This window comes from Oncorhynchus clarkii, chromosome 28 (assembly GCF_045791955.1).
Source record: "Oncorhynchus clarkii lewisi isolate Uvic-CL-2024 chromosome 28, UVic_Ocla_1.0, whole genome shotgun sequence".
NCBI classification, from domain to species: domain Eukaryota; kingdom Metazoa; phylum Chordata; class Actinopteri; order Salmoniformes; family Salmonidae; genus Oncorhynchus; species Oncorhynchus clarkii.
The window spans coordinates 27021045-27036821 of NC_092174.1; the positions used below are offsets into that span (position 1 = coordinate 27021045).

The 15777-nt window shown below is 43.1% G+C and overlaps 1 protein-coding gene across 2 annotated transcripts in view; it reads right to left on the reverse strand.

Annotated features, from left to right (window-relative positions):
- LOC139387182 (adenylate cyclase type 1-like) overlaps positions 1-8449 on the reverse strand; it is a 53130-nt gene extending 44681 nt beyond the window's left edge. For both annotated transcript variants that reach the window (XM_071133246.1, XM_071133245.1), the window contains exons 1-2: positions 7561-8449; positions 247-396 (exon numbers count right to left, since the gene is read on the reverse strand). In XM_071133246.1, the coding sequence (XP_070989347.1) occupies positions 247-396; positions 7561-8169 (759 nt within the window). In that variant the 5' untranslated portion in view covers positions 8170-8449. The remainder of the gene's footprint in view (positions 1-246; positions 397-7560) is intronic.
- Between the last annotated feature and the right edge of the window lie 7328 nt (positions 8450-15777).

A 15777-nucleotide genomic window follows, 5' to 3' on the forward strand; every position in this document is an offset into this window, starting at 1 on the left:
GAGAGAGAGAGAGAGAGAAGAAGGACAGAGAGTTATACTGTATCAGACTTGAGAATAGGAGAGGAGAGAGTGTTGGTGCAGATAAGAAAAGTGAGAGACAAAAAGGTGGTGTATCAAACAGAATTGAAAAGGTGTGTGAATGAGTCACCAAGTGTGATAAAAAAAAAGAAAATGGGGGGATGAAAGGAGCCATGCATAAACGAGACATCATACATGTGATTTTAATGTGTGTGTGCATGTTTGTACCTGTTTCTCATTCTCGTCCTCCATGCGTAGCCTCTCCTCGATGCAGTTGCGTGCCTGTAGGAAAGCCTTCCTTTGGGCTCGCTCAGTCAGGATGCGCACAAACAATCCAGACAGGTTCACACTGGTAAACAGCACTGTGTTGGCCACCAGCTACAAGCACAAACAACAAACAACACAACATTATGCCACTTAGCATATGCTTTTATCCAAAGTGACATAGGATCCCTGCAGAGATTGAACGTATGACCTTAGAGTTGCTAGTGCCACGCTCTCACCAACTGAACTACACAGGACTACGTTTTCAAGGCAAGACTGTCTTAAATAGCAAAAACATGTATTGACTATCTGATAATTGTGTAAAGTACATACAGTATGGTGATAGTGAAACTATACATTGACAGGTAGCTAGCTAACATGGCTATGCCCCCATACAATGACAATTCCCCCATCCACAGGGCACGAGTGGTCACTGAACGTTTTGATGAGCATGAAAACTATTTAAATAATATGCCACGGCAGTCTCAGTCACCAGATCTCCACCCAATTGAACATTTATGGAAGATTCTGGGGCGGCGCCTGAGACAGCGTTTTTCACTATCAACAAAACACCAAATGATGGAATTTCTCGTGGAAGAATGGTGTCGCATCCCTCCCATAGAGTTCCAGACACTTGTAGAATCTATGCCAAGGAGCATTGAAGCTGTTCTGGCGGCTCGTGGTGGACCAACGCCCTATTAAGACACTTTATGTCGGTGGTTCATTCAGTTACCTGCATTATATCTTTAAAGGGGAAATCTGTGATTGCTACATCCATTTTTGGACTTTTAAATTAACATATACTGTATATCCATAGATTTTTAAAGAACATAAACTTTTTTTGTTCAATTGTCTTATCCCATCTGAACCCCAAATATAAACTTGTTTGACCTCTTTTGTTTGAAAACCATGTAATTGAAAACAAGCACTGTATAGCCTCAAAACATGACTAAAGCTATCATGGATGGTCAGTCCATGTATCCATGTATCCATAGCTCTGTCAATGAATTGTAGAGAGGTACAATTTCCCAGTCCTATCCCTCAGTGGTGGGTTGTCCGCTTTGTTATTGTTTGAACTGCAGACTGCCCCTTTAACGCATGAAGGGCCAGGTGAAGCTGAGGTATCAGAAACCATCTGGCCTAAACACATAGCACACTGACAGACTGATGCACTGTATAGATATAGGAAGAGAGAACAGCTGTACTGTACATTCACAAACATTATTTTGAAGCCAAAAATAACGTATTTGCTTTGTCTTGTGTCATTACACATTTGGAAACAATCAATAAATCAGTGTGTGTATGTGTATGAGGGAGTACATCATTGGAAGCCAGCGACGCAGACAACTGAAGAGAGTGTCTGTCTGGGTGAAATAGTTGAGTGTTCTGCTTCATATAGGTAGGCCATCTTCCAGCTATCACACGCCAAACTCTCCTTGGCACAGATTGGTCATTGTGTGTGTGTGTGTATGTGTGTGTATGTGTGTGTGTGTGTGTGTGTGTGTGTGTGTGTGTGTGTGTGTGTGTGTGTGTGTGTGTGTGTGTGTGTGTGTGTGTGTGTGTGTGTGTGTGTGTGTGTGTGTGTGTGTGTGTGTGTGTCAGCTGTGCTTCCAGCCGAGCATAGGACATGTAGGAGAGAACAACGGAACAACAGAACAACAGAGGCTGGAACAGTGAGTGTTTTCCATGTGGCTGGGCATGACTGGTCCTGGCACAGTGTGACCTTTACAACAACAAAACAAGGCCTGTCCACAGAAGCACACATACACAAATACACACACACACACACACTAGTCCATTAAAACTCTGGATAACCTCAGCCAGCCTTCCTCACCTGGAGCAATACTCAACATGGAATAATTTATTCCACAGACCCTGATTGGGGATTGGTCACTGGTGTTTACATTACAGTCTACTGTAATATAGGTCATTGACAGAGTATGATGACTGGTGGCAAGAACAAGCATTTAGAAAACACAATACAGGCAACAGCAGCCAATGGGATAATTAGTTACACAGTACTGTACTGTGGGGTTTGTGATTGTATTTGATGAGGGCAAGCTTGATACTGTCAACCTGACTACCAACTGTTATAAACAGGGATCTGACCTGACCCCCAAGGCACAAGAAATCCATGGTCTCACAAGACTGCCATACAGACGACGACACTCGAATATCCGTGAGTGTGTTGGTGGACTCTTATAACAGAAGTTAGCCAAATAATGGCTGCAGTGACTAATCAGGAGAGGGGAAAGAAAGAGTCTAGTTCAAGTCCTTCTCTCTCTGACTGAGGCAAGGCATGGCTATTGTTGGCTTGTTTACACCACACATAGACACACTGAGGCTCTGAAGAGAAGGTGGTCTATAGGTCCTGTACGGTTACACCGCTGAGCTCATCTTCAGGATTAAGGGATTAGCTTTCCCTCCCCAGGCTGCACTCTGCTTCTGCTAGCACTGTCCTTCACACACTGTCTTCCTGGCCCACATACAGTATAGGCTACAGGCGTGAGATATTATAGGCCACATGCTAAAAAACAAAAAAACACACACAACCTTAACCTGTAAGGAGAAGAACTAGAGCTGATTTGATAGAGCTCAACCTATCCAGAGAGAGAGAGAGAGAGAGAGAGAGAGAGAGGGGTAGAGAGAGAGAGAGAGAGAGAGGTAGAGAGAGAGGTAGAGAGAGAGAGAGAGAGAGAGAGCGAGAGGTAGAGAGGGAGGGAGAGAACGTGTTGAGATTGTCAAGACATTTTAGTTATTTCTGTTCTGAAATAACGTATCTAGCTTTGCAATGCCCTTTATTTAACTGTCTGGTTGTCTGGTATCTGGTTCAGATCCTCAACCTTGACCTACTTTGGTTCTGCATCAAGGATGTTTTATCCTCATCCTCTGAGGCCTGAGTGGACCAGATATTCCCTATGAAACAGAGGCATATGTGAACCCTGTCTGAACACTGTCTGTCTGCTCTCTCTGTGTGGTCCTGTTTGTTTTGTTTCACTCTGTGTTGGCGGTGTAGGATGATGTGAGTTTGGGTCATATTATTAGACATACACTCTCATATTAGCTTGATTTTCTATCAGACATGGCGGCTGATCACTTGATCTCAAAGGTGAGATTCCAGTAAATCTTGGATGTGCTTCAGAACAAGTATAATAAGTGAAGAGGCTTTCCATTTTCAGAAAATGTGCACAGTGTTTTCATATTTGACATAGGCAGTTACAATATATAAATGGGGAATTGTACATTTGAACGGGAGTGTGTTTTCATAGATGATCCCTATTCCCACATCTTGTGTGATATTGAAATTCATACCATACACCCAAGTCATATCAGTCACACAGGCTATTTTGAAGTCAATGGTGTGAGACAGACACAGCTCTATAGGCTCTAGTGGATACTGCTCATTCGCCTGCCGCTACCACTCTCAGGCTTGAAACTGAGTATGCATGTCGCACATGGCTAGTCGAACGCCAAATGCTTCATTGAGACAATGTTGAAACATCAATCCATGGGGGCGAGTCAGTGGCACATTTTAAATTGTGCCGATGGAAAGCGGTTTTGACATATATTCATTGATTGATAGATTTTTTTTATCGATCATTAGAATTCTTGATATCAATAATTCATTTTTTTTAATTGATGATTATATTATATATATATATCAATAATTATATGATAATGACATTCATGAGAGCGGGATTGCATTTGCATGCTCCTACATACTGTTGCTAGTGAAAGTCTACACACCCCTTGCTGTCTTCACATTTTGCTGCCTTTTAAAATCATATCTAAAAAGAGATTACATTTGATCATTTTCCTGTAGATCTACACAAATTACTCCTCTTTTTAAAAATTGTAAGAACATTTTTGGAAAATTTTCCAAATTCATGATAAAATATGTTTTCAATGTATTGATTGAGTATGTCTTCACAGCCCATTAGGTAATACTTGGTGGAAGCACCTTTGGCAGCCATTACAGCTGTGATTAATTTGGAATAAGATTATACTAACCTTGCACAACTCTTAGGGAATCATATCCATTATTTTTGTCAAAATTACTCAAGCTCAGTAAATTTGGTTGGGAATCACTGAGACTACTAAACCATTCAGGAACACTCAACACCTCTTAGAAAGCCATTGTGTTGATCTTTGGCATTAGCATTTGTGTAACTGTTCTGCTGAAAAATAAAACTATGGCAAGGTTAGGTTTTCAGCAGACTATTGCAGGATTTCCTCTAACTTTTTATCTGTCAAATGTATTTTGATGCTAACATACTCTCCAGCCCCTGCCGGAAACAAGCATACCCATAACATGATGCTGCCACCACAATATTAGTCTTATTCAAAATGAATCACTAATGATGTTTCCACCAAGTATTAACTATGGCACACCATTTTTGATTCATTTTAATAAAATCTATTGATGCAAAGTGTTAAAAAGAGTAGCAAAGTGCTTTTCTTTTTACTGATTTGCCTTATGATTTGTCAACTCGTGCACAATTTCTCTGTCCTTCACATCGGAGTGCTGCAGGCTCTGTGCGTGTCTTGACCAATCAGATTCACAGAAAGGTCACACGTGCCGGGCACAACACACAAAGCTGAAGGCTCGCTTTCCGCCGGCATTTATTTAGCAACACATGATGAATGCCTACAGGTCAGGATACAGTCTCTATGTCTGCCCTGCTGTTAAGCAGTTTTATTGACAGGGGTACAAACTAATGTTTATATCTGTTTAGCCGGCATACAGGCACCCTGTAACGCCTCCTCAATGGCATCAGCTGGAACTGTGTTCAGTGCGTAAGTGGGGTCCCACATGACCTTTCTGGCCAGTCTGGTGATGGTCTCATCAAAAAATGTCCTGGAGAGAGGAGGGAAGTGTCATGCCTACAATCTTCCTTGCTGTCTTGGTCAGTCTCAAAATGTGGGCTTTGAGCTGCACTGTCAGGTTACCAAATCATGTAACAATGCCATAGAGTAGGATTGACTCAATTGTGGATCTATAAAAGAGGAGCATGATCTTCTGGTTGACACAATAGACCCTGTGTCGACAAATGCAAGTGCTGTTGGACGCTTGAGAACACTCTCCACACGGATGCACCAGCACAGCCCACTGTCAATGGGGACTCCCAGGTACTATGAGTTCACCTGCTCAATGTGCTCTCTGTTTACCACTATGGGGCTGTGGTCCCCAATGGACTTAGGGTCAAGGATCATCTCCTCTGTTTTTTTCACATTCAGTTGTAGGTGATGTTCATCACACCAGCTGATGAATCCTTCAATCTCTGCCCTGTGGCCAGTGGTGTCAAATACTTTGTTTAAGAGCCTGAGGACAGCAGTGTCGTCCAAGAACTGAACTATGTAGTTGTTGGGATGCCTGCAGGCGTAGTCCCCTACACAGCATGAAGCGTATTGGAGAACTTGGTGGAAGCACCATTGGCAGCCATTACAGGTGTGAATGATTTTGAATGAGATGAATATGCTTGTTACCGGCAGGGGCTGGGAGTACTGTATGTTAGGATCAAAATGAATTTGAAAGGAGCAAAGGGCAGGTAAAACATGAAGAGGAAAATCTGCCATAGTCTTCTGAAAACCTAACACTGCCATAGTTTTATTTTCAGCGAAACAATTTAAAAAAAAGTATAATTTGAAAGATACAGCAGAACGGCTTTCCAAGATGTGCTGAGTGTTCCTGAATGGTCTAGTAGTCTCAGTCCTGATCTAAATCTGCTTGAAAATCAGAGACAAGAATTGAATATTGTTGTCTGGCAATTATTCCCAAACAAATATACTGAGCTTGAGTAATTTTGGCAAAAACAATGGATATTTTGCCCTTAGAGTTGTGCAAGGTTAGTAGAATCTTATTCCAAATGATTCCCAGCTGTGGTGGCGGCCAAAAGTTCTTCCACCAAGTATTACCTCTGGGGTGTGAAGACATACTCAATCAATACATGCAATCAACACATTTTCATTTCTTACTTTTTAAAATTATTTTGAAAAAAGGTTCTAAAATGTTAAAAAGAGCAGTACGTTGTGTAGATCTATAGGAAAATAATAAAATGTAATCCATTTTTTGATTCATTTTCATAGCAGCAAAATGTGAAGACTGCAAGGGGTGTGTGGACTTTGACAAGCGACTGTATGTAGGAGCATGCAAATGGAAATCAGCCCCTATGAAGGTCATTATTATATGATTATTGATATCAACAAATAAATTATTTATATAAAAAAATATTAATTATTAATATAAAATATATATAAATATATGTTAAAACGGCTTTCCACGTAATGTGATATATTTTAACATTACTCTTTTTTTAACACACAAACAAACGTTAATTAATAAAATATGTAACCAGTCATCTCTCAAATGAAGGGGGTGATGACGCAATCTTTGCAAGAGGGAGGGAATCTGATTTCATTGGTCCTCAACTCGTGGCTGTCATTTCATTCATGATAAGTGAAGATAGTGATGAGTTGGCCTGCCCTGGAGCAGGTTAGTTTTGAAGGACTCCTTGCCATAGAAATGTACCTGTAAAAAGGTGACACACTTTCGTATGGCCATTTATCCCGAACTGAAATCAAGTGTTGACCAAAGTTAGCTCCTCAAACCTGCTTCGTGAGATACCCCTCTGCTCTACTGTGTGTTTTGGTTATCAAAATTCGCCTCACGTCATTGAAGTCCGAGTTTAGATTGAGCTACTGAGCACCTCTCCGTTGATCATCTCGCACAGCCTTGCACTTTCTACAAGCTACTGTAGAGTCGTGCAATTTCTACCAGCCTACTGTAGGCCTACATCCAGCACGCGCTCGTTATAAAAAAGAAATGCATGGCTTGAGTTCACAATTGTTTCTATTCTACATAAATCTAAACCATTACATATAGAAACCTAAAACATATTTAATTTAAGAATTTAACTTTGTAGGACTTCCACAAGCGAGACATTGTAGTACGGTGTGGCTCATTTGTTAGAGCATGGCAACGCCAGGGTTGTGTGTTCGAATCCCACGGGGGACCAGTATGAAAATGTATGCACTCACTACTGTAAATCGCTCTGGATAAGAGTGTCTGCTAAATGACTGAAATGCATACGTATGAAAAACTGCCGGTCGCTGTCCAGTTTGACGGTGCTGAACTTCATATTGACATAGGCCTACTCATTGCTTCCTCTCGCGGATGTTATCCCTAATCGGTTCTTCATAAACGCCGTTACCCATGCCTTGAACAGTCTGGTGATTAACTATGTATACACACATACAAATTAGTATGCACCCACTTACCGTTCTCCATAATTTCTGCGTCTTGACTGTCACCGATGTCGCTGTCACAATTACATGAGAGATGGCAATCATTATTCCAAACACTACTGCTAACAGAGTCCGCACGGGCAAGAGTGAGTAGGCGACGAATGTAACCAGCATGAGCTGCCACATGCCCTGCTCCGGGTTGGTCGGGGGCTCCAGCCCCACGGCTCCGAGAGAGAAGGGACAGCAGAGGAACGAGAAGGTGAAGGCGAAGAGCAAGGTCAGGTTGACGATCTGCTGGAGCTGGGTCACCTGTAGGTATTTGACGTTGGTGACAATGAAGAGGGATACGAAGACGATACAGTGGACAGGATGGGACCCCTTGGGGATGGTCAGATTGGGCCCGGAAAGCAACTCCACCACCGCCAGCGTCGATGCCATGATGATGAGCACCGCCAGGGCTTTGAGAGTGGACGTCTGCTCCAGCTTTAGGTTGTAGTTCTGGAACAGAGACTCCAGCTCCTTACAGTCGAACTCGTCTTCGCATGCAATGGTTGTCAGAGGGACGCCGGGTGGACAGTGGCTTTTCTTCCGCCGGGTTTTGACTTTCTGAAACGGAATTTCCTCCATGTCAGGGCCATTCATAAACGAGACACTGGACCACACAGCGCGCCACAGACCGACGCCGGGAAACAATCAAGCACGCAGCCGGCTAGAGGGGAGAGCGTCCCGAATCCCTATGGCTGGAAACTGGCGCACGCCACGCAGTATCCACAGGTTGAAATCTGTTGTTCGTGAAGATCAGTCACCAAGGAAACGTGCAATCATTTTCTCCCCTTCAGGAAGACTCCAAAAAGTAGGCTCTCGGCGGCTTTTGTTTCACTCCTGCGAGGAATACAGTGTGGAAACAGACTCGAGCACACGACGGTCGAGTTCTGAATCTGACAGCTTTTCGCTAGGCTTAGATTGGATCACGCCTGCGCATTATGAAGTGGAGATAAGACACGTATTAGTAACTCAACAGATCTCCAACACAAAACATAGATTTGAGAGGTAGCTGGCACTACAGTCCCCACACAGAGCAAATAACTATCTTTCTCTGGGCTTAGTGAACTGTACTGTAGCCTATTTACTGTAGTTTTAAGTCAGAGAAGTATGTCGATTATTTCTTAGAACAATTAATTTGCACAAACTAAAGTAGACTACTGGGTTTCATATATACAAATGAAAACAGGTATGGCACTTCCGGGCCTATGCACAGAACACAATTAATGTCTGTGTATAACATGTATCAGCTAGCAGGCATATAAATAACATAATTGCTATATAACTGTTATATATTGCACTATAAAATGATATCCATTTTGATCCATTAATAGACTTTGTCCATTCCCCAATTAGAGAAACAGTAGCACATTCGCATATCTGTGAGCAGCTGTAAAAATAGCAATGCACAAGGGAGGCCACCTGTGTATTTTTATATAGACAGACATATCACCTCTGCCAGGTGAAGAGAGTTGTTTGGAAGATATCAGGAATCATCACAGTACTCATGGATGTGTGAATCCTTGTGCGTATTGCGTGTGTGTGTGTATGTGTTTGTGTGTGTGTTCTGTGTGTCTGCATGCGTGCGTGCGTTTGTTTATGTGCATGAGTAAGAACGGAGGGAGAGCATTTTTCATGTCTAAGTCATCTTTTTAAAGTTTAAAGTGAAGTTGTCATGTGTAGGAGAGCAGCTTGTGAGATCTGGAGAGGCAGAATGAACACAAAAAAAAAAAGAAAAAAGCATGAGAGAAGGATAAATCCTAAATATCGCTTTGTCATTCTCTGTCTTCATCGCTCTCCTGTCTTGAACAAAAAAAGACCCAGTATTGCAGAGCTCACTTTAGACCGAACCCACAGTTCCCCTCTTCTCTCTCTGGTAAACTACAATATTATCCTAACCTAGAGAGGAACCAGGCTATGAGGGTGTGGCCAGTCCTCTTCTGGCTGCGCCAGGTGAAGATCACAGTGGTTGTAGAGAGTGCAACAGGACAGCACCTCAAGAGGAAAAATGAACAGTTTAGGATTCCATAGCCGAAGGCAGAACAGTTGAAACTGGAACAGCAGCAAGGCCAGGTGGACTGGGGACAGCAAGGAGTCATCATGCCAGGTAGTCCTGACGCATGGTCCTAGGGCTCAGGTCCTCCGAGAGAGAGAAAGAGAGAATTAGAGAGAGCATACTTAAATTCACACAGGACACCGGATAAGACAGAAGAAGTACTCCAGATATAACAAACTGACCCTAGCCCCCCGACACAAACTACTGCCGCATAAATACTGGATGCTGAGACAGGAGGGGTCAGGAGACACTGTGGCCCCATCCGATGAGACCCCCGGACAGGGCCAAACAGAAAGGATATAACCCCACCCACTTTGCCAAAGCTCTACACAATATTGTGCTGTTGATGCCAGGTGCCATAGCAGTCTCTTTCTGTTGTAAAGCAGAGGGTCACCAAGCATGTGGCGCAGGTGATGGGGGACTTAATTTTGCAAAGAACACAGCGACGCCTCCATGCTGTGCCCTTTTGGCCCTGAGGCACATCCATGCCTGCAGAAATACATTTGGGCAGATGAACACCACTTGTGGCAGGAGCTGGATGAACCAGCTTCAGTGGGGGATGGAAACCTTGGCCCTGGGGGCTGCCATTCGGAGTCAGTGTCACTGTGAAAGAAAATGTTCAGTTAGAATAGTTTCACATATGAGCCCTGTATCAACAGGTATAATAAACAGATAGAGGTTAGAGTACAGGGAATATAAGGTTGAATATATTATCATGACCTGCTAGATCTACTGTCTCTTTTATATTATGACATTTCAGCTAGATCTACTGTCTTTATTATATTACAACAGACCAGCTGTATCTACTGTCTCCATTTCACTTTGGCCATTGTTGTGGGCCTGCCCTCTCCTCAACAGCCTCAAATAGGCTATTTCATGTGGGTTGGGGTGGGGCGGCAGACACACGCATCTCACATTTCATGACATTACATGTTTATATATTGCTTCTAAAATAAAAATAAAATCACAAATAATATTTTATATTATTAATTTCAAACAAGGGCATTAGCATGATAAGAACTTACCAGTCCAAAACGATGTCCTCTCCCGTTCAAAAAATATTCCTCCATAATCGCTAAATGAATCGTCCTACAACAATCTCTGTCTCACTTTCCCAATCAATTTATTCTAAAATTGTGTGTACATCTGTATATCTAGACTTAGATTTAGCTTTCCCTGACTTAGTCGCCATAATGATTGATATATAAACAGCCTAATCTGCGCGTTTACCAAACAATGCAGTGCGTAATATGTGTTTCTCCTTCCAGTATGAAACTTCAATAGCGAATGACTCTCGTTACGCTGGAGCTTACTACATGGGTTGGTCTTGCAACACATAAACATGACCTATTGCCGTTTAGCTCAGCTCATTGGCTATCTACCCAGCTAGATTTCAAGACGATCAGTGGTCATTGGGCTAAAAGACAGTCAATCAACGAAACAGCGGGCTAATCATTGGTGCACAATGATGTCATGACTTGTTGTCTTCAAATTGGTTTCTTTCAGTCAATATGTCCCGCGAAATGGCCCATCATGTTTTATTGTGTTACAAACAAACCAGTTGATTGCAGTGAAACCAAACATGACTGGAAAAGTCACATTCTGTGTGGGTTATTTACCTGGAATGTGTCGTCGAAAATGGAATGAGACGGAATTCACGACACAAGCGGGTTCACAAAATGTTTCGTGTTAGGCTATAAAAACTGATTTTATCAAACAAAAGATCATTCATTGTGTAACAATGAGCATTGGAATTGCAAACAGACGAAGATCGTCAATGGTAAACAATTTATTTTATTGCAGTTTGTGATGTTACGCCTGTGCTGGTTAAAATTGTTGGTTTTTATGGGGCTCTATGCTCAGATAATCGCATCGTATTCTTTCGCAGTAAATCCTTTTTTAAATCTGACAGCGCAGTTGGATTAGTAAGATTCTAGGCTTTCGATACATGTGAGACACTTGTATTTTCATGAATGTTTAATATGACTATTTATGTAGCGATCACCGTATGTTGTGGAATTTCAGCCCGCTTGCGTTGTTCCGTGCGCAGAGAGGTTAAAGTAATGATGGACTGTCGTTTCTCTTTTCTTATTTGAGCTGTTCTTGTCATAATATGGACTTGGTCTTTTACCAAATAAGGCTATCTTGTCTTCACTATTATTTTACAATGTAGACAATAGTAAAAATAAAGAAAAACCCTTGAATGAGTCGGTGTGTCCAAACTTTTGATGGGTACTGCATATATTATGTATGTCTTAGTGAGGGTGTGAATACAATATAATTATGATTACAATAACCGGTTACTGCATTGAGCTAGCTGAGTGAAGAGAATAATTTCCTTCAAGCAGCCCCCTCTTCATTTTGCACTCTTGTATGTGTTTTATTGTATTTCATGGTCAAAGCAATGTAACACGAAAGCTCATGTTGTACACGGGTTATTACACAGGAGATCTAGATACTATCATTCTGAATCAGACACAGCTAGGGAATTCAGAAACACGTGTCTCATCTTTAAAATTCTTTGGGGCTTCATGGTGTTGTAGCCACTCTCTGTCTCCCTCCTCTCCATCTCCCTCCACTCTTTCTCTCTCTCCCTCTTTCTCACCCTCTTACTCTCCTCTCACTCACCCTCTCCTTCTCTCCCCAACTGTCACTCCCCCCCCCTCCCCCCTCTCGCTCCATCTCCTCCTATCCAGCTGCTTGGCATTCAGAAGGTAGCTCCTCCTCAGTCATTACCAGGAGAAGATTAGTCATCCATCAGAGGCAAAATGACGGCCACACACACACACACACACACACACACACCATGACCCATCTGTGCCAGGGGGAGGTTGGCGTGCAATAGCTCAAAGATAGCCTACCTATGTAAAGCAGAACACTCAACTATTTCACCCAGACAGACACTCTCTTCAGTTGTCTGCATCGTTGGCTTCGAATGATGAAACTCACTCTGAATAAGTGATTATGCCATAACATGCAAACAGAGAGACGATGCACAGGATGTTGATGTTGTGGTGGAAGGAAGAAAGGAGACAAGAAAATTTGAGAAAGTTGATATCTGATACTGTACGTATATCAATGTTAGGGTTTGTGTAACATTGGAATTTCAATTCAGTTCCTTAACTGACTGTACTGAAATGGCATTGACCCCAACCCATGTATACAGTAAATCACAACCGTTATTCCAACAATCACACACCATATGATGACCTATTTCTGGTTCACATCTAGGGATCACCAACTCCTCAGCATGACAATGAGAGGCCAAGGATGTGCCCCAAATTGCACCAAATTCCCTATAGTACGCTACTTTTGACCAGAGATATGGTCAACAGTAGTGCACTACATAGAGAATAGGGTGTCATTTGGGACAGAGCCGGAGTGTGCATCTGTCAACTGCACAGACCTCAGACAGCCTCTGGGCTCCTTCCCCAAAGGGCTTGGGCTTGGCACTGCTTTTCATCAGTGACATTTCAACACCTCGCTGGCCTAAAGAAGTACAAAGATGTGGGACTCAGGATGTAGACCACAAATTATTATGAGCCTGACATTCTGTCTTACATGTCTTGAACATATTGCTGCTCGGTAGTAGCTACTGTACATCCTCATGTAATAGTTTCATTATTACTGACACAGACAGATGGACAGGACGACAGACAGACATACAGACAGGCAGACAGTCTAAGTTGGATGAACAGTATCTGATTAATCTGCTGTTTAAATATCTGGTATACACATGATGAATATTGCATCAATGGCTTTCATGGATTTTCAATTTTCAACCTCAATAAAAATAAAAAAATACTCTGAACTTCAATCCCCATGCATTCTATAGATGGATGTAAAAATGGATGAGGACGAAGAGAACAAACAGATGCCAGTGAAAATTAACTAATTGTGTTGTGGTGCGTTAACAGACAATTTAAATGGTTGCTTCTGGTATCAGTTAAGCAGTTGAGATTGGCCCCTGGATAGAGACATACATGAGATACTCCTTAGAAATGTTTATTTTTAGAACAACCGGTTGTCAGAGCTGCCTGTCACACTCTAAAAACATCCCCCACTCTAGGTTAGGCTCACACGCACGCACACAACCACACACACACACACACACACACACACACACACACACACACACACACACACACACACACACACACACACACACACACACACATACACACGTGCTGCTGCTCATAGTAATCTTCTCCATCTCCCTTCTCTAGCCCTTCTATGAACTGCCTCTGTTTATGTTATTGGGCAACAATAACACAGGTTCATTACTAATCCACAAAGTCACTATGGAAGAGAAGGGGGAGTGAGAAAGAGAAAAACAGAGCAAGAGAGCAAGAGAGAGAGATCTGGTGAGTAAACTGATAAACTAAGGTGTCTTGTCCCCACCTGTATTTCCCTTTATTGGGCAGAGGCTAGAGGTTCTGGGTAGTGAGGCTAGGCTGATTGGGAGGGAGTTGTTTTTAAGACAGGCTGAGAATGGGGCTCAGGTGCAGGCTAATCTCCTCCAAAGCTAGGATAATTAGGATCAAGGCTAGCGGCCACCTAATTATTGATCATGGCCACAAACCCTGGCCTGCCTCAGAACCCAGTCTGGACACTCACAGGATAAAAGCAGACCACAGGACATGAAAGAAACCGACATGAAAGAAACCGACATGTCAATTGATTCAAATCAAATTTTATTTGTCACATGCGCCGAATACAACAAGTGTAGTCCTTACCATGAAATGCTTACTTACAAGCCCTTACAACCAACAATGTAGTTTAAAAAAATAAGAGTTAAGAAAAATATCTACTAAATAAACTAAAGTAATAAATAAAAGAGCAACAATAACGAGGCTATATACAGGGGGTAGCAGCGGCATAAGAAAAAAGGAGGGGGGGGGGGTCAATGCAAATAGTCTGGGTAGCCATTTGACTAGCTGTCCAGCAGTCTAATGGATTGGGGATAGAAGCTGTTAAGAAGTCTCTTGGACCTAGACTTTGCACTCTGGTACCGCTTGTCGTCCGGTAGCAGAGAAAACAGTCTATGACTAGGGTGGCTGGAGTCTTAGGCAATTTTTGGGTCCTTCATCTGACACTGCCTGGTATAGAGGGCCTGGATGGCAGGAAGCTTGGCTCCAGTGATGTACTGGGCTGTACGCACTATCCTCTGTAGCGCCTTGCGGTCGGAGGCCGAGCAGTTGCCATAGCAGGCGGTGACGCAACCAGTCAGGATGCTCTCGATGGTGCAGCTGTATAACTTTTTGAGGATCTGAGGACCCATGCGGGGGAATAGGTGTTGTCGTGCCCTCTTCACGACTGTCTTGGTGTGTTTGGACCATGATAGTTTGTTGGTGATGTGGACACCAAGGAACTTGAAGCTCTGAACTAGCTCCACTACAGTCCTGTTGATGAGAATGGGTGTGTGCTCGGCCCTCCTTTTCCTGTAGTCCATGATCAACTTCTTCTTCTTGATCACGTTGAGGGGGAGGTTGTTGTCCTGGCACCACACTGCCAGTTCTCTGACCTGCTCCCTATAGGCTGTCTCATCGTTGTCGGTGATCAGGTCTCCAACCGTTGTCGTCTGCAAACTTAATGAGGGTGTTGGAGTCTTGCTTGGCCACACAGTCATGGGTGAACAAGGAATACAGGAGGGGACTAAGCACGCACCACTGAAGGGCCCCTGTGCTAAGGATCAGCGTGGCAAATGTGTTGTTGCCTACGCTTACCACCTGGGGGAGGTCTGTCAGGAAGTCCACGATCCAGTTGCAGAGGGAGGTGTTTAGTACCAGGATCCTTACCTTAGTGATGAGCTTTGAGAGCACTATGGCGTTGAACACTGAGCTGTAGTCAAGGAACAGCATTCTCATGTAGGTGTTCATTTTGTCCAGGTGGGAAAGGGCAGTGGTGAATGCAACAGAGATTGCATAATCTGTGGATCTGTTGGGGCGGTATGCAAATTGGAGTGGATCTAGGGTTTCTGTGATGATGATGTTGATGTGAGCCATGACCAGCCTTTCAAAGCACTTCATGGCTACAGACGTGAGTGCTATGGGTCAGTAGTCATTTAGGCAGGTTACCTTGGTATTCTTGGGCACAGGGACTATGGTGGTCTGCAGGTATTACAGACTCGGCCAGGGACAGGTTGAAAATGT